The 18,454-nt window shown below is 36.3% G+C and overlaps 3 protein-coding genes across 7 annotated transcripts; all 3 read left to right on the top strand.

The window, feature by feature from the left end:
- Window positions 1-747: 747 nt before the first annotated feature.
- LOC113700406 (acyl carrier protein, chloroplastic) lies at window positions 748-2,052 on the top strand. The gene is made up of 4 exons (XM_027220843.2): window positions 748-991; window positions 1,106-1,219; window positions 1,331-1,450; window positions 1,687-2,052. Exons 1-4 carry the CDS (start codon window positions 890-892, stop codon window positions 1,810-1,812), a joined length of 462 nt encoding a protein of 153 aa, XP_027076644.1. The 5' UTR covers window positions 748-889; the 3' UTR covers window positions 1,813-2,052.
- A 3,264-nt stretch (window positions 2,053-5,316) lies between these two features.
- Window positions 5,317-10,346, top strand: LOC113702279 (serine/threonine-protein phosphatase 7). Of its 4 annotated transcripts, none has more exons than XR_003451102.2 (6): window positions 5,317-6,220; window positions 6,838-7,332; window positions 8,359-8,505; window positions 8,658-8,775; window positions 9,622-9,729; window positions 9,974-10,068. XR_003451102.2 is itself a non-coding variant. In XM_072058918.1 (5 exons), the coding sequence occupies exons 1-5, from the start codon at window positions 5,621-5,623 to the stop codon at window positions 10,052-10,054; spliced, it is 1,173 nt and encodes a 390-aa protein (XP_071915019.1). In that variant the 5' UTR covers window positions 5,318-5,620; the 3' UTR covers window positions 10,055-10,346. The 4 variants fall into 4 exon arrangements, 2 of the variants coding, with proteins under 2 accessions (XP_071915019.1, XP_027079204.1); XR_003451101.2 differs by having other exon boundaries at window positions 8,663-8,775; XM_072058918.1 differs by lacking the exon at window positions 8,658-8,775 and having other exon boundaries at window positions 5,318-5,962; window positions 9,974-10,346.
- A 521-nt stretch (window positions 10,347-10,867) lies between these two features.
- On the top strand, window positions 10,868-17,766 carry LOC113702444 (protein PIN-LIKES 3-like). 2 transcript variants are annotated; one of them, XM_027223661.2, is made up of 11 exons: window positions 10,868-11,203; window positions 11,693-11,862; window positions 12,358-12,437; window positions 12,534-12,658; window positions 13,296-13,417; window positions 13,721-13,948; window positions 14,727-14,807; window positions 15,385-15,482; window positions 16,119-16,171; window positions 16,268-16,453; window positions 17,322-17,766. In XM_027223661.2, the coding sequence occupies exons 2-11, from the start codon at window positions 11,728-11,730 to the stop codon at window positions 17,444-17,446; spliced, it is 1,233 nt and encodes a 410-aa protein (XP_027079462.1). In that variant the 5' UTR covers window positions 10,868-11,203; window positions 11,693-11,727; the 3' UTR covers window positions 17,447-17,766. The 2 variants fall into 2 exon arrangements, with proteins under 2 accessions (XP_027079462.1, XP_027079461.1); XM_027223660.2 differs by having other exon boundaries at window positions 10,869-11,203; window positions 11,685-11,862.
- Window positions 17,767-18,454: the final 688 nt, after the last annotated feature.

Genomic DNA, 18,454 nt, shown 5'->3' on the forward strand with positions numbered 1-18,454 from the left:
ACATTTCATTTTGTTGAAGAGTATAAATAATGGGATTTCACGTACTTTCTTGGTGGAGTCAAATTCAAGATTAAGCCCCGTTTGAAATTGCGATGGCTTACAATGAAACACTTCAGACATAATAAGTACTTTTAACAAAAGGTACTTTTAAGCTATCAGAAATTGGACTTCTTACATAACATGACGGAAAATTAGTTACCAAACTTTTGTCCCAAAAGTATCTGAAGTGTTAAGACCTATTGCAATTACGGGAAATTAGTGAGCAAACTTTTGTCCCAAAAGTACCTGAAGTGTTAGGGGCTATTGCAGATGTATCTAATCAGTAGAGCTAGACCTGACCTCCCTCAACCAACATCTTGTCCTACTAAGGAATATAAAATGAACACAGAAAGTTATTCGACCCAATAATAGTTACTCCATATGACTGCACATTGTACATCGCATTTATCTACCTGTTCTCTCGTCCATATCCTCACTCGTCTCGTACCATCGTGATGTTTAGAAACACTTATAAAATCAAAGAAAAATTGTCGTGTTATTTATTTTTTAACATTTTAAGCATGCGAAGGCAAAAGGGTCAGGCCACAATGGGGTGGTCTGTGGAGGTTTTCAAGAGCACGAGGACAGGAGACATGGGAAAGACCGCCACTCAATTTGGCTAAAATGCTGGCATCTTTGTTTTGATCGCCCTTGGGTTTTAATCCCTTTCCATCATAAACCCTTCTTTATATATATACAACACAAAGAACGACTCTTTTCAATACAATACCTACACATTATTGTTTTATTTTTTCCCTGAAATATCTTACGCATTATTGTTAATCACAAAGAGGAGGACTATCCTTCAATCATCTAATAATTTGCCACATTCTTTTCTAAACATTTTCACATGGCTTCCTTCATTTCCGCTTCAGCTGCCCCATCAGCCACCTTCCTCTGCACTGTTCCTAAAGCAAAATTTGCCATCAGGCAAACAAGTTTCTCCAGCACTGTAAGCTCCACGATCTCCATTCACTAATTACTGCTTAATTATTAGCACTAATTGCTGATCTTTGCCATTAATCTGATTTCGAGATCTTTTTGCTTGTTGCCTTAATTATTGCAGTGTGGTCCATCAGCAAGTGGGCTAAGACTTGTGCCTAAGATTCAAATCTCAAAGGCAGCAACAAAATCATCTCCAATTTCTCGTAGTCTCAAAACCAGAATTTCATGCTCAGCTGTAGGTTTTAACTAATTGCTACTATTAATCGCCTAGCTTAAGTGCTTAACACCTCCCAACAGTTAAATAACCTGAGCACTGATCGTATATACAACCGCTTTTCTTCCCCAGGCTCAACCAGAAACTCTAGAAATTGTCCAGAATACAATTGCAAAACAACTGTCCATTGACGAGGCCACCGTGACACCTCAAACCAAATTTGCTGACTTAGGTGCAGATTCTCTTGATACCGTAAGTTCAAATTACAATTTGATGGCAAAAATCTTGAAAAACCAATATGTATTTCATTATATATTATATATGTCTTTTTGAATTGAATAGTTTCTTGTAGCTATCTGAGTTGAGCTGGTAAGACCGTTGACCTGGACAGCAAACATGTTGCAATTGAATCTCCAATCAGTTCCTTCAAAGGGGGGGGAAAAAGTCCGATAGATTCTGACTTTTTATTGTTGATGAAACGTGAACAGGTTGAAATTATGATGGCCCTGGAAGAGAAATTTGGAGTGTCAATTGGAGAAAGTGGGGCTGAAAACGTTGCAACTGTTCAAGATGCAGCTGATTTGATTGAGAAAGTGAAGGCAGCTTCAGCGTAGGCTAAATCAAGATATGTTTTTCACTTTTAGAAGCCAACAAAAGTGCGGGTAGTGTCTTTGCTGTTTGATGCAGATTGCGGATGGTTTTGTTTTTTCTTTCTTCGGCCCAGCGCTGGGATTTGGCTGAAATCCAGATCCCATGCAGAGATGAATGATGTACTAGTAACTTAGGGAATTCTTCCATCATGTTTCTTTTCCCAGTTCAGGATTACAAAATAAACCCAAGCCTCTTTTGGAATCTCTCTCAATCTTCTTCAACACTACGTAGAGTATTGCATTTCCCAGTCCAACAAGAACGGCAAAATCCCACTCTACAGCAGATTTGCTTCACTAGCATAAAAGTGTGAGGATATATTATTGTTTAGACGCAAGAAAATAGCAATAGCATTTCTGGTTTAACAAAGTCTAAAGTAAATTATTTTCACAAGCAATATTAATCTACGAGGCTGTTACTTTTATTACTACCCTTGAGGGAATTTTTAAGTGCATTTGCTGTTCGAATAGAATTTATGTGTCGTCATAGACTCATAGCAATAATACATGTAGTAAAACAAAATGAGTGCATGTGATGATATAGGTTCTTTTTCGATATTTTGGTTTCTTTTATCCGGTAACCGATTAAAACATAGCTTGTTTTAGAAGGTCTAACTATCTAGTTTTTTTAAAAGAAAAAGAAAAAAAAAAGAAAAAGAAAAATTGATGGAGCAATGTCACTAAAAAGTTTTTCCATTCAAGATGTTGTGAAGATAAAATTTCCACTGTTGTGGTTGGTACTGGACACTTTATTCTTGCAACATTAAGTTACAGTTAGAGTGTGTTTGATAATTTAACTTAACGCTGAAAAATTAATTTATTTAGAATTTTTTATTCAGCATATTTGATAACTGAATTGTATGACTGCTTAATTTGTGTACAAAGTTTTAAGTGAAAATTTTTTATTCAATCTTCTGAAATCTGAATAGATCATACATATCACACTTTCCAGACATGTAACACACTCTTATACATGTTCTTGCACAAAATAATACATTTGCCTTTGTTGTGTCCGACACACACAAAGACACTCACTTAAATATTATTTTTAAATTCTATAATTATTTTCTCTCACAATATTTTTCTTTCTCTCCAATATACAATAAAAGAATTTTTTTTAAATGAAACTATAATATTTGTACGATATTTCAATTCAATATGAATTAGTTATCAAACACGTATAACTTTATTAATTCAGTAACTCCATACTTTTAACACTTAATTTTCAGACTCAAAATTTAGATTTCAAACTTCGACCTCACTAACTGAATAAACAAAAAAGAAACATTCAATTACACTATATAGAATACTTTTATCAATTGCTCAAGGATTTTTTTGTTAATTTCTCCAATCATGGTTTCATGTTACCACCAATTTGGGAACATGAATTAGGATTAATTGCACTTTACCTTTCAAAGTTCATGAGAACACTTCTATCAGGCAACTGTTTGGCAAATCAACTTTTTTGTATTTGTTTAAAATTTTACTGTAACAAATTGTAAAATTGTAAGAAAACTTTTTGAGGTATGTAAAAACTTTTCTTTTTATAAAAAAAAAAAAAGAAACTTTCCTCTTGATTTTTCCGTTTCTTTCTTTTCCTATCCTTTTCCCCCACCCCACCGTTCTTCTTCTCCATTCCTCCTAGCACCGGCGTAGTTGCCGACAAGACCAGTTTCTCTTTTCTTTTCCCCTCATTTATTCTCTCTCTCCCTCGCCACTTCCTCCTTTCTCCCCTCTTCTCCTCTCTTCCTCTCCGTCTCCCTTACCCTCTCCCTCTTTCTCCCACCATCTCCCCTTCCTCCCTCTCCCTTCTCTCGCACCAGATTGCGCATGGGGGAGGGGGAGGGGGAGGGGGAGGGTGGTGGGGGAGAGTGGGGAAAAGGGGAGAGGAGGAGAAAAGGAAAGGAGAAAGGAGAAAGGAGAAAGGAGAAAGGAGGAAAGAGAGAAAAAAAATGGTGGCAGCTGGGGTTGTGGGTTGAGGTGGGGGAGAAAGAAAAAGAATAGAAATAAGGGAATTTTTTGTGTATTTTTGGGTATTGTAAAGTGTGTGTTTTTACAATTTTGAAAAGTTATTTGAGATTGTTATAATTAAAGTTGTTAAAAAATTTATAGGAGAAAAACTTGGCAAAAAAATCGTTTGCCAAACAGGGCCTTACTAAAGTAAAACAATATAAGCAAAATTATCCTATAATGTTGCGCTGTTTGACAAAACACAAGTATTTTTTTTATATGACTGTCGAATTACAGCCAAGCTGCACGTAACATGCATTTGAGAATAACACTTTTTTTTTTTAATGAAATTTGCGGTTGGACAATTTCTAATCATTCGCTAATGACATTTACTTTTTATAATAAAAAAGAGTACTATTTTTTTTCACGGTGGATTAATCGAGGGCTCAATTTTAAAAACTTTAGCATAAATAATGAGTTGGTTATTTTTCATGAAATCAGAAATTTAGTTTTTTAGATCCTAATTTAAGAAAATATATAGATTTTTTTTTTTCTTTTTTGCAGATACTAATAATTCAAGAAGTTTCTTCAGATACTATTTTTATCTACACCAGAACTAGGCCTGTCAATCGGGCCTAATGAGTCGGGCTTTGATGAGCTCAAGTTCAGCTCATTTAATTTGAATCATTTTCAGGCTTCGGGCTATGAGTTTCGGGTTCGTAAATGTGAAGCTCATACTCAACTCACATAATATTCGGGTTGTGAACCTTAATCGGGTTTAGTCCAAGCTCACTTATTACTCCTTAATTTTCTTAATTTAATTACTATAACTATTAAGTTGTAAAACTAATTTAATATTTACAAGACTATAATATTAAAACTAAACATGAACAAATAATAGTTCTTAAAACGTATATAAACCAAAAATTTTTCAACAATATTTATATTTAATCCATTCAAAATGCATGAAAAATAGTAATAAAACATGCGATCATAAGCCAATACATCTTTAAAAGTTGAAACTTTTTTTATAATCTTGTGATTTAAATCCAAATATGCTTGATGATTTTTGTGTTTGTAGACAAAAAAAAATCAACCAATATTATGCCAATACAAAAATTTACTCAAGCAATAAGAAAAATTAGAGATTTAGTTATGCATTACCAATATTGGCTCTCAAGAAAGCTCATGAAAGAGTTTTTAGATGTATTTTTGTGTTTTGTAATTTATGTATATATTTAGTATTTAGTAATAATATATTTGGATATATAATTATACATAATATCAAAATATAAATATTATATATATAGGTAATTAAAGGGCCGGGCCTATATCGGGTTTGAGCCTAATAAGGCTCAAGCTCGGCTCATATTTAATTCGGGCCTAATTTGTAGGCACTTCTCAGACCGGCTCACTAAATGATCGGGTTCATCGGACTTTCTGTCGGGTCGAGCGAGCCGAGCTCAGGCTGGCCCAGCCTCATTGACAGTCCTGACCAGAAACAGAATCATGAAAAATTTAAAAAAAGAAAAAGGCAAAACATGAATGCTGAATCCTCGTTGGCTCTGAGTCTCTGACAATGATGATTCATGCACCCACCCAGCAATGAGCAACCCAAACATTAATCCCTTGCCAGCTCCCACGATGTCTCTCTAAACTCTCCTCCCGTCTTCTGGGTCTCACTCAAGATTCAAAAATCCAATCCAACATCAAAATCCTTGATTTTGTGGAAATTTTACAAGAATTAATCAGAGATACTTAATATATAGCAGAAAACGGGAAAAAGGGGGAATTTTTCCCTTTTTTTTTTAATTTTATTTGCATCATGTTATCAAATTTAGACCACAACATCTCCAGCTCCACAGTTGAATCCCGGCCACTGGAACCCTCACCGGCCCCCGCACTGGAGCCACGCCCACCAACATCTTCCGATGAAGACTTCTTCTCCTCAACCTCCATAGCCTCCTCCTCTTCCTCAGAAGACATCCAGACCAACCACTCTTCACCACCGCTTCCGCCCGCGGCACCGCCACCGCCGCAGATCCCCATCTCTTGGCCGGCAAGTGGGGCTATTTCTCGAGAATGGGTCAACGAGTTAATGAATGCGTTTGAATGGGCTTCGAGAGCTGTTCCTCCGCAGGAGTTTCCTTCTCTTCTTCCGGTTGAGGTATTCGATCGGCTAATCCTGTCCGCCTCTAAAATTTTGCATAAAGAGAAAAATTGCGTGAGTATTGAGGGTGAAGAATTAGGGCGGGTGTCAAAGGTTGTGGTGGTCGGAGACTTGCATGGACAGTTGCATGATGTGTTGTTTTTACTGAAGGATGCCGGATATCCGGGTGAAGATAGAATTTTTGTGTTTAACGGGGATTATGTTGATAGAGGAGCTTGGGGTCTTGAGACTTTCTTGCTCCTCCTTGCATGGAAGGTAAAATACATAGATGTTCATCCTTTTTATGTTCTTGGCATATTGTTACTTTAGCAGTTTTGAGCTTTCATTTTTGCATTCTTCAATGCTAATCATATACTGTCTTTTGAGTTTGAGGTTTTGCTTTCGGATTTTTGTAGTTTTGAGCTTAAGTTTTGTCCCTTTTTCTCGTACAATGGAAAGGGTAACTTTGAATGCTGATCATAAAGTAGTTATCTTTTTATCACTAGGTGAAAGCATTACATTTTGGAAGGTGAGTTGGATTTCAACAGTAAATTGAACTAGCTTGTTTGCACCAACAGTGGTAAACTTAGGTCATGTATCATAGACAAGGTGCAAAGTGGGAAATTCATTTATTTCTGTATGGTTCTTTTTGACTTGGTAGATTCATATATGAGAGCTAAATGGTAAATATTCGTGCTTTTTCGCATGAACTAATAGTGTTTCTCATGTTTCGAGTTCATGCTTGTTACCACAACTTTTTCTTATAAAAGTATTATGTTTAATGATGCATGTTTAATAATGCTTTGCTCGATTGTTTTACAGAGTTTTGTTGTCGCGTCAATGACTTTGTACGGAAAACTTTAGTTTCATTAATGACCTATGTTTTTCTTTAGGTGATTTTGCCACACAGGGTATTTCTTCTTCGTGGAAACCATGAATCCAAGTATTGTACTTCAGTGTATGGGTTTGAGAAGGAGGTATCATGTAAGTATGGAGATAAAGGAAAACATGTCTACCGCAAGTGTTTAGGATGTTTTGAGGGTCTTCCTCTTGCTTCCATCATTGCTGGGCGTGTTTACACTGCACATGGTGGGATTTTTCGCAGTATTCCAAGTACTCCTTCAAAAAGATACAAAGGCAAGAAGAACCGTAAAGTAATTGTCGACCCCAACTCAAATGCATTATCTCTTGGTTCATTTGAAGAGCTATCTAAAGCTAGGAGATCTGTTCTTGATCCTCCTTGGGAAGGTCAAAACTTGATTCCCGGTGATGTTCTTTGGTCAGATCCATCCATGGATCCAGGTCTTTCCCCTAACAAAGAACGAGGCATTGGTCTTTTATGGGGTCCAGACTGTACGGAAGAATTTCTGAAAAAGTTTGACCTAAAGGTAATTTATGGATGATTATTTCTTCCTTTTCTGCAATCATATCATGTTAATCTTATGCTGTTTGGCAGCTTATATAGATTTTCTTCATATGGCAATCATGGCATTTTATCTTTTGTAGATTCAAGATATGATTGCCTGTTTACTGTAGATCATCAGAGTACAGCTTTTGCTTCTTAGGCTTTTACAGGATGATGATCAAATTGCATATGATTTTCTCCACCCACATTAGTAATATTTTGATATAAGAATGTAGTAGTTGATGCAAAGTGTTTGAAGTTGCATTTTGATCGTTTGACTTGATAATGAATATTATTTAACTTGATGTACTCACATTCATCATAGTCTGTCTTTTTGTCCATTTTGGACTTTGAGCCTGACATTCTGACCCTTGACAATTGTTGGTTTATTGACAGATCTGAAGTATAAGTGTGTCTTTTATTTCACATTTCGTCGACGTCTTTGCTTTGATTCTTTGTTGGCATTATGAGCTTGATAATATGACCCTTAAGTATTGGTGTCTGGACAGCTCTGCATGACAATGTTTATGGATATTCTATCCTGTCTCTTCGACATGCTTCCTTTGCCTTTCTACCTTGTCACAACAACCTCTGTTGGAGTCCAATGTCTTGGAACATTATTAGGGTCACTTCAACTGCTCATTCCTATGATAAAATTGTAGGTGGCAAGATTTATGAGTGGTAATGTTGTTACTATTCAATTGTTCTCGAATGGTTCCATTCAATGGTATAAAAGATCACCATATAACAAAATAATCAATTAAAAAGATTTCGAATTTCATTTAGGTTTGCTAGGATTGTATTCCTACCACTTTGCCTTTCAAAATATTCCTTGGGCCGTGCTAAATTAGAAGTTTGTTGAAAGACATGCTGGCATTAGATTTTTTCAAAAGAATATTTAGTTTCTCTGATTCCTCTCTCCACCTATTTCTGTCCCTCTCATGCAAAAGTGATTTGACATCGTGTCTCGTTGGAAATCTAACTTGGGTCATGCGTTTTGCTACCTTAGTTAATCATCAGATCACATGAGGGTCCTGATGCCAGGGAAAAGAGGCCTGGACTAGGACAAATGAATGAAGGGTACACCATAGATCATGTTGTAGACTCTGGGAAGCTGATTACAGTCTTTAGTGCACCAGACTATCCACAATTTCAGGTAAATTATTAATTTTTTGTATTTCCTTTTTATCCCCGTAAATGTGTTATGGTTCTGTAGTTAAGCATTTAGATTGGTCCAATATTGATACTTTTTCTATCTGGTGCTTTTTTCTTCCCCTAGCTTTTTGGATCATGGAATTCCTTGTTCAGTACAGATGATGGAATTGTGATGAAATCAATATCTGTGCACACCAAGACTGGAATATAAGCAAGCACTTGAATACCTTGTCATACTTGACCAAATATCAAATTTAGTTGAGCTGCTTTAGTAAGTAAGATGATATGCAAAAATTTCCTAAAATTCAGATATAGCTAAACCTCTTTTTGCAATTTCCTTTTGAGCATATATAGTGTTGTTGGGGCCATGATATTCATTGCAGGGAAGTCTGGGTGTTGAATTTGATCCAAGTACTACAAGAAGATTCTTTTAATTAGGTCTTGCAGAAATATTGATTATATTCTTGTCCTTCATTGTGTAGTTAGTAAACTGAAATTGGTTAGATAAACGGAATTGGTTTGTCGTTGCCGCAAAAATTTTGGACTATCAGAATCCATTTAAGAAGGTGCACATAAAGAACGATGTATTTTCTCATTTTAAAGACCATTAGCAGGACAAAGCAACACGTACAATACAAAATGCTTAACAGAATGATGGAGACATGCACATACACATGGTTCTCAGACATATTATTGACATTTAGACCAACTAGATATCAACTACTGATAATTGTGTCGGAATCTTTGATGTTCCTTTCCTAGAAATTTTTGTGCCAATGACATCCCTAAAAGAACTCATCTATGTGGTAATTTTCATAGGCCATGCATATGAAATAAATCTGCTTTGCCATCGAGAAATATGACTTAATTTCACATACGTTTTGTAAAGATAAAAATGCAATGAAGCATTGCTTTCTTCAACAACTATCACTGTAGGTTTCTAGGATCAGATAAACTTGAAGGAGTCTAAGCCCTTAAAAGGAATCTATGCCTCTTAAGTGTTGCACATTCTTATTAGTATGTCTCAAAGACTGTTGGTTTTATGAAGATGGTGCATGAAGCTGATATATGAGGAGGATGAAGAATTAACTTATTCTGTTGATGATTTTCCTTGCAGGCAACTGATGAAAGGTACCGGAATAAAGGAGCATATATTGTTCTTGAGCCCCCCGATTTTGACACCCCGGTTTTCCATACTTTTGATGCGATTACTCCTAGACCAGTGGTTAGAAATCTTTCCTAGTTACACTTCAAAAGAAGAAAGGATGTAGCGAATCTTCATTTTATATGTTTTGCTCTTAATGCTTAAGAAGTTGGCTCTTTACAATAGACAATGTTCCTACGAGGAATTTTAAACTTGTAGGGCATGCTCCATTGATAAATTTAGCTATAAGTTCCCTTATCTGTATAAGTTTTGTTTACAAAGCAAGAAATAGATATGTCTTAAAATGTATTAATTGTTGTGGCAGGTGAATCCCTATTATGACTATGAAGATGTGATTGATTCTGATGAAGAACTGGATATGGCATCGATGGTACCAGCTACATGAAGTTATCGACGAAATGCTATATAATTATATACCTTAGAACTACTTGGATATCTGTGCGTGTTTGAGTTAATGGTTCTTGTATTCTCTAATTACAGCAATTTTTTGTTTTCTGTGTAAATTTTCTTGGTTCAAGTTTCTGTATTGTCCTTTGCTCCAGGAAGCTTGCAGCCCCTTCCACTGTAGAATTTTGCATCGAGTTTCATATAGTGTAGATAGCAAATAGCTTGGAAAATTTTGTCAGAACTATCTATGATACTTGTATATGATGACATTCAGAGTCTTCTTTTGAATATTCTGGAGGTAGAATTTCTCTCATCCCTTTTTATTAATCATCTCTTGGTCTCTTTTCGGGGGATTGATGAATCCGTACTTCTGAGGTCTTCTGCGTTTTAATGTATGCATGAGGAATATCAAGAAACTTGAGAAGTTGCGAGGATGGATGACGTTGGCTTAAAGAATATCTGAAGAAAACAGAACTGAGGCATCATGCTTGCCGTGAATTTTGCCAATTTGGCAATTCTCTCTTTTGAGGTTTCAGTATGTCATCAGGAATCGTCATGTCTGTTAAATTCATTTGCATTTTGCTTTTGTTTTTGTTGCGGGATTTCTTTCAATGGGCTGTTCCCAAAATTAAGACTGTTGAACCATTGCATTCAAATTACCGTCCAAGGAAGGATGAAATTTCAGTGCCGTAATTCAGATCAAATTCACTTCTCAAGATGTGATAAACAAGTTATCACAATATTTAGAGAAACATCAAGTAGAAACAAAGAATAACAAATAAAAGAAAAGCTTTCTGTAAATCTAACTCGCCAACCCAGATAATTGCTGTTGCTATACACACCAATCCCTGTCCCGGCCGCCGGCCAGAATAAAGAAAAGATTAAAGCAAATTTGTGGTGTACATGACCTTGTGGTTGCTGAAAAGTCAAGGGGCCAGTTTTATATCATTTTAACCAGGGTGCTGCCAAAACTTGCTCTGACATGGTTGCTCCAGGATTTGCTACTACTGACAATTTCGATTTCCTTCAATTTTCGAAGTTAGTAGTACAAAACATATTTGCATGTTTCGTTGGAGTTCTACTTGATGTTCAATACCATCTGGGTCGCAGGTTCACCGTCGAGTTTTTTTGCGGGTTCAATCAAACAGTAAGGACTTTTCTTCTTCACTCCAGTGTCATGGCACTGAAGAAACACCGTTTATTAGTTGACATGGGGAAATTGTTTTTGCAACTATGTATATTTCAAGACTTGCACTTTGCATTTGCCTGCGTTTGATTTCCATAAGTATATTCTTTCCCAGTTTACTCTTGTATTTATGTTTAGCTAAAAAAAGCTTTTTCGGGGCTCCATGACTGCGAAGGAACCTTCATCTTTGCTTATCATGCTTCAGATACGAGTTATGCTTACTGGTCAATAAAACTGATGATCTGCATCTGAGGTTGATCTGAAAATCCTTTTTATTTTCTTTCTGTAGTATTTGAAAATGTTTTGTTTGGAAAATACCTTTTACAATTTCATGATTTTAATTCATGGTGCTTTTAGAATTGGTAAAATTTACCTGTTTTCCATTTAAACTTTTAATACTTAAGTCTTGTCATGTCACCAACTTAGTTTCCTGCTGCTGAAGGATTGCAGGAGGTATTTTCAGCAAGTCCTAGAAGAAATTTGAGATGGGGATCGATGAATTGTTAATGGTCGCATTGATGCCAGTTCTGAAAACACTATTGATTGCTGTGGTGGGCTTATTCCTTGCTGTGGATCATATTAGCATCTTGTCCGCAACTGCACGTCACCATTTGAATAATGTAAGCTGGATGATCTCTTGTTAAAGTTGAGTTATCTTTGATTTTCTTGAGGTGTCTGAGACGAAATTATTCCAATCATATATCAATCAGGAATTCTGAACAGATAAAGTGAGAACTAGGAAGGAAGAATTGCAATTGGCAGGGAATAAATAGAGAGCAAAGCAATTAAAATGGCTTTGGTTGGACAGTTGAATGAAATGACTTGTATAAATGCCAAGATAGTAGGATATAAAAACTTGCTATATTCGATATCTTTGTACTGCTGAGCAATCACGGGGAGAAGAGCTTCATTGGATATTTTCAGTCGTCAAGGTATACAGAGTAGCACCAGTTTTAAGGCTAATCCCTTGACTACTTCAAACAATAACTAAAATCTGCAATCCAATAAGCACTAATAAGAACATTTAGAAAAAAACCAAAAAAAAAAAAGTAATTAAACATTTCCAAAACCAAGCATAAAGGACTAATGAATTCCTGTATTTTGAGATTGAGCAGCTTGTGTACTACGTCTTCTTCCCATCACTTTTGGCCAGCAGCTTGGTTGATTCCATTTCAGCGGCCAACATAATTTCTTTGTAGGTTACCTGTTCATCCTTGACTAGTTTCCCTTGAATTCCATCTCTTCCTACATTCTACTGTTTCTTTCTTTAAGCTTTATGACTCATTCGCAGGTGGTTCACACCAGTGAGTATTCTCCTCACTTTTATTATTGGTTCAGCCCTTGGATGGATACTTGTCAGAATCACCAAAACTCCTCAACAGTTGCATGGCCTTGTCATTGGATCTTGTGCTGCGGGTACATGAACTATTTGATGAAACTTAAAATGGCTACTATCCTTGATTGAGTTGTTTTTCATCTCATCAAGCCTTAGAGATAAAGATTTAATTCACCCTGGACTCTCGTAACTCTTAGAGACATTTTGTAGGTAGACTCTAAACTGAAATTCTATATATATATTTCAGCCAGACAGCAAAACATGGAAGAGGTTTGATAGTTAATGATTCCATGCTCGTATCACTTAAAAGTCTCTAAAAGCAGAATTATGCAGTCACACAGCAGTTGCTACTGCTATATCTGGATAATGATCACTGTGAAATAATAGGAGGAAAACTTCATGACAAGATCAACTTGGATCCTGAAATTTAAAGGGATAAAGAAGAAGAGGTACAAAAATCTAAAGTCTTCACGATTGATTTAGATGATCTTGGTTCAACTGGTTTTATACAATCAAATATGAGAGACTTAACGAAAATGTACAATTTTCACTGCAAGGCACTTCTTTCTTTCTGGACTTTTGTCATATCTGGCAATGCTGATAGGCGTGTTTGTATGATAGCTGTCAGAAGATATCCAATGTAATGACGACTTTTGGAAACAATGTTATGACACCCTGAATTTCAAGCAGAGTTCCTTGACAGATTAATCTATGCAGGAAACATGGGGAATTTACCAGTTATTATCATCCCAGCAATCTGCGCAGAGAAGAATAACCCATTTGGAGATTCATTTTCCTGCTCTAGGAATGGAATGGCCTATGTATCACTCTCTATGTCGGTAATATGGAACTTTCATACCCAACTTCTAAATTACCTATAAGTTTGTGCCACACATTTAGATTCTTGAACTTCATGTATTGTTTCACTTGTGCTATTAATGTTTGTTATTATTTAAAAAAGACATCATATCTGAGCGGGTCATATGCCTAGAAGGCTTTTTTTTTTTGGCAGTGACCAGGAAAACCTTTCAGACAACTCAATGTTGCTTAAGGGGGAACTGTGCTTAAGTTGAAAAGTTTTCAGAATATATGTGGCTTCAGTTTTATCGGCATCCAGTTTTCATACTTTTTTGTTCTTTCAGATAGGGGCTGTTTTTGTTTGGTCTTATGTATACAACATTATACGTATATGTGGAACAGAGAGTGATGGTAACGTCCAAATAAGTTCCACAATTAGCAAAAACCAGTCTGCTGAAATAAATTCCTCAGACAGCTCCAGAGAAGAGTTGCTGTTAAAAGGTTGCCCTAGCTCCCAGGATTATCACGTTCAACCTACTTTTGTTCTCAAAAGATCTGAGGACGGAGTTAAGGTAATTCCTTTTCCCCCTTTCTGCCTACTTCGAAACATGAGCAGTTTGATCATTTCCTTTTCAAGTTCCTTAGTTTGTCCATGAAGCAGAATAAGTGATTAAGAAAACCATCACAATGTCACTTGGCGTATAACTTGGCTCTGATCAGAGAGCTGTTCTTTTTCACAACTCCTTGCTCAAATAAATCTGGCAACCAAACAAATATCTTCAGTGATTAATCGCTATGCTACATTTTAAAAGTCTGGACAAATACTACCATATTGTTGTGTCTGCATAGATATAAAACTATGTAATTTATGCCGATGGTGGAGAATGGCTCATACATTATTTTCCTAATACCTGTTAATGGCACTTGCTAATCTACTTAATCAGCTAACATTGTAGTATTGCAGAAATAAAAATTGTTTGACCAACAATATCAGAGTTATATCCTAGCAGTAGAGCACAGTTTTCAACCTTGTGATAAAATTGTTTCTGTTCTTTCTATGTTTCCGTTGAGCTGTTAAGCTTTAATAGCAAAGATTTACTGGATAACTGCAAGGTCATTTTGGTTCTTATCTTTATCAAATTTTTTTAGCAAACGTACCACTTTCCAAAAACACCAGAAAAAGAAAAACAAAAAAAGGAATCAAATTTCTTGCGGCCCAAAAGTCAGAGGAACAGTTTCATTGATTAGTCTTCATTTGATGTTGCATCATTACATTATTCATGTGGCATCAGTTGGGTTTCTTAAGCTGCCGATAACCAGATACGAAAAACCTTTCAAAACTATTTGCAGGTGCCATTCAAGCAGCATTTGAAAAGTTTGCTTGGAAAAATTGACCTAAGGATGTTGCTGACACCTCCTACTGTTGCAACGGTATGCTTCTGATGCTTGTTTTCTCATTTTAATCACTAGGTTTCTAGTGCTCACAAAATAACAGAGCCTTCTTTTTATCCTGGGAACTCAATATGATGGTAGATAATTTGACTATATACATGATATTCATGCATTTTAGCTAAGAACTGAGGTTCCTTTATGGCAACTCAAAGGACAAACATGAGGATGGGACTATAGCATTATCACATTTCAGATCATGAGCAGTTTTCTAAGCATTTTGCAACTAATTCGTTGAGTTTTCGAAGGAAAACTAACTGCCTGCTCCTGATTAGAAGAATAGAAATCACAATGGAATGTATATTGGATCCTTTTTTGGGTGTCACTATAATTCAATGAGTACATTATTGTTTTAATATTTGTCCTCGTCCATCCGAATTCAACTTCGTTTGAAAGTAAAGCGAAATAAACAGATGGAGGAAAGTTTTAATGTAACTTTTGATTTGATGGAACCTTGTGACCTCTCAAATACTGGCGTCTGCTTAGTACTTTTCATAGTTGTCCTTTCCTTGGATAGTTATGCATCTCATGAATAATTTGCTTGTCCTCTATGTCACAGGTTGTTGGGCTTTTGATTGGAGTCTCTCCATTGCGGGAAGTAATTGTTGGTGGTACTGCTCCTCTGCGTGTGGTTGAGAGTTCTGTTCTTTTGCTGGGGTAGCATTTCTGCTCTGACCTTAATTCCATTCTCATTGTATTAGTGTAGTCAACTAGTACTAAATAATCTTCGTGACAAAGCTATTTGTTCTTTGTTTGCTCAACGAATCTTAAGCTTGAAATTGTGAAACATTTAATATCGCTTGCCCTTGCCAAGCTGCACTATTTAGGAGCTACATATAATGAGAACAACATATTTCAATCTGATAACACAGTACTGTAAAATTTTAAGATCATGATGATGTCAATTAAGCTGTTGTGTATCCAATATGTACAGTACCATTAGCATCCCAAAGAAATTGAATGACAGATCGTAGCAAAATCCATCTTGTTGCCTGCTCTGTAACCTGTTAAATGCAGCATATTGGAGTCTTGTTGGTTATTGTAGAGAGACCTATATTCTGGCATTAGTCTTGTCTTAATCAGCATGGAAATTTCCCTTCTGTTTTGCTGTTGAACTGAAACTTATTGCTCAATGGACTAGGATCTGGAGAGCTTGCATCGTTAAGGCACTTGTTTTTAGGAAGATGTTGAGCTTCGTCAAATTTTGTGTCATCACCTTATGAGCGTATTTTGCCTGCCACTTATGCAGTAATTTCTAATTGGTCGAAAAGATGATAGTCTGATTTTTGGCAGGGAAGCGGCAATTCCATCGATGACGTTGATAATGGGTGCAAATCTTCTTAGAGGTGGTGTTTATACTCATTACTAATTGGTTGTCTACTTGATGGTCGCCCACTAATTAGTTTGCTTTCTCTGTATTGGCACTTGGTACATTTGTCCAGGTTTGAAAAGGTCAGGAGTAAACCTATGGATGATTCTTGGCATCATTTTAATCCGGTTCGCTGCCTTGCCTGTTTTAGGCGTTGTTATCATCAAAGCTGCAAGGGATTTTGGCATGGTGGGATCAGATCCTTTATATCATTTTGTTCTTCTGCTTCAGTATTCTGTTCCACCTGCAATGGCCATTGGTATGGTTTATCGCTTACTTTTCAACTTTCTCCCTCTTAAGTTGCTTGATCTCTTCCACTTCATGTCAGCTTGTGGATTTAATTGTTAAACCCAATGAGTGGCCTTAAATCAATCTAACAAAGCCTGATTGAAGTGGCTTGGAATAATTCCATCATGCTTAAATTGCATCTGCTTTGTCTGCTCTGTGGAGCCTGATTTCATCTTTTCTGATACATTAGTTCCTTCTTGATTAGCATGTGCTAGCATTTTGAAAGCTACTTTTTTGGAGTTTTAACATGCGGTCCCGAACTATGAAAAAATGTTCACAGAAGTAGTCACTGTGCACCATGGTGTGGTCCATGATTCTTTTCCCAATCTCCTAGTGTAAATACTACCATTGAAAAAAGACCCCCCTGTGCCCGTAGAATATCGAACAGTCTACGCATATTTTTCCAGCTCTGGACCAGTGACATTACTGCTTGGCCTTTCCAACAAAATATCTAGTCTTGCCTCATAATCATGGGCCACCTCGTGCAATCATTGTTACCATATTCCTTTTTTTTCTTGATTACTTGTTATTGCCAGACCTAATTCACTTATCAGTTCTAAACTTTCAAATAATCATACAAGGCAATTTCAGCAGCTAACTTGTGCAACACTAACTTAGTCCATAATTAGAGAATCCCTTTAGGAAATCCCTTCAGGATTGTTAGGGTCGTAAAGGGTATAACTCCAACATGTTCAAAAATCCATAAAAGAGTCTCTACGAATAAATATAAATATAATAGATTTCATTAAATCTGCACTAATGATAAAAAAGAGTACATCAAACATACACAAAAATACTTATGGCAGAAATTTTCTGTCTGTTTCGTTCACATGTTGCAGGTACAATAACGCAGTTGTTCGAAGTTGGTGAGACTGAATGTTCCGTCCTCATGTTTTGGAATTATGCTGTGGCTGCAATTGCGATGACCCTCTGGGCAACTTATTACATGTGGCTGTTGCTGTGATGTTAAAGCTCCTGTTTAGTTGGAACGTAATAATGGTTTGTTGTGATGTCAAAGCTCCTGTTTAGTTGGAACGTAGTAATGGCAATCCTGGCCGCTGATGAAGACTACCATTTCAACCCCTGAAAGCTGTCAACAATCGACATATTCCTCTTCACTTTGTGATAGTAATCTAATAGTATAGTTTAACTCGTCGAAATGCCCCAAAATCCTCAGTAAAAAGAGGTTATTTCGTTTGTTCTGCACGGTGATCCTTTCTTTCTGGATGTGGAAAGTACTCTAGCCGGTCGACTTTGAAAAAGCCTAAATGTCCATTTAATCGATATCTAGTCGACTCAATCACACACACACACACATACATATAGTTCTTGTTCTTTTAATCGATTATTACATCTGGCAATTAAAAGAAACACACAAAAGATCTTTGGTGTTAAGAAGTAGAAAAGGATAAAGAAAAAGGAACCAACTTAACTGTTAGAAATATTAGATAGATGGTAATGAGATTTTTGGTTCTGACTCTCAAGGCTTTCCCTTAGGGTTTGGATTGTCCCATTGAACCAAGAAAAAAAAAGGGAAAATAAGAAAAAAAAAAGATGGTGTACAGCCTGCACTAGGCTTATTTGGTTAGTAATGTGTCTTCGAAAGGGATTAGGTGGGAAATGATGCTTGATGTTAAGCCTGGATTAGATAGGGTGATCTTGTGGAGTATTGGTTCAAAGATTTGTTCAAATTAATGACGAATACAATGACAACGTAGAACTCTGTTAAGATGGTAAAAAAAGTGGTAAAGATAATCAGGTTTAGCCGGTCTCAATCCTTTTAAGTTTCATCCAAAATGCAAAAGGCTCGTCGTATAGATACAATCAGATGGCCTTAGACTTAAAACAATCCTGGAATCATACAATTAGACTAATTTCATCTCCAATTGAAGTTTTGAAAAACAGTACATGCTTTGTTAATTTTTTTTTTCTTTTGAAGGACATTATCACACCACATGCAGTTCTTTTCTTG

The sequence above is a fragment of the Coffea arabica genome, chromosome 7e (assembly GCF_036785885.1).
Source record: "Coffea arabica cultivar ET-39 chromosome 7e, Coffea Arabica ET-39 HiFi, whole genome shotgun sequence".
Taxonomy (NCBI): Eukaryota; Viridiplantae; Streptophyta; class Magnoliopsida; order Gentianales; family Rubiaceae; genus Coffea; species Coffea arabica.

Excerpts from the sequence above, each read along its gene's own strand:
- LOC113700406 (XM_027220843.2), top strand. The coding sequence starts at position 890 with ATGGCTTCCTTCATTTCCGCTTCAGCTGCCCCATCAGCCACCTTCCTC. Across the intron at positions 992-1,105 it reads AAACAAGTTTCTCCAGCACT|TGTGGTCCATCAGCAAGTGG; the intron begins GTAAGCTCCACG and ends TAATTATTGCAG. Across the intron at positions 1,451-1,686 it reads GTGCAGATTCTCTTGATACC|GTTGAAATTATGATGGCCCT; the intron begins GTAAGTTCAAAT and ends AAACGTGAACAG.
- LOC113702279 (XM_027223403.2), top strand. The coding sequence starts at position 5,621 with ATGTTATCAAATTTAGACCACAACATCTCCAGCTCCACAGTTGAATCC. Across the intron at positions 6,221-6,837 it reads TGCTCCTCCTTGCATGGAAG|GTGATTTTGCCACACAGGGT; the intron begins GTAAAATACATA and ends GTTTTTCTTTAG. Across the intron at positions 9,730-9,973 it reads CGATTACTCCTAGACCAGTG|GTGAATCCCTATTATGACTA; the intron begins GTTAGAAATCTT and ends TTGTTGTGGCAG.
- LOC113702444 (XM_027223661.2), top strand. The coding sequence starts at position 11,728 with ATGGGGATCGATGAATTGTTAATGGTCGCATTGATGCCAGTTCTGAAA. Across the intron at positions 14,808-15,384 it reads CACCTCCTACTGTTGCAACG|GTTGTTGGGCTTTTGATTGG; the intron begins GTATGCTTCTGA and ends TCTATGTCACAG. Across the intron at positions 16,172-16,267 it reads GGGTGCAAATCTTCTTAGAG|GTTTGAAAAGGTCAGGAGTA; the intron begins GTGGTGTTTATA and ends ACATTTGTCCAG.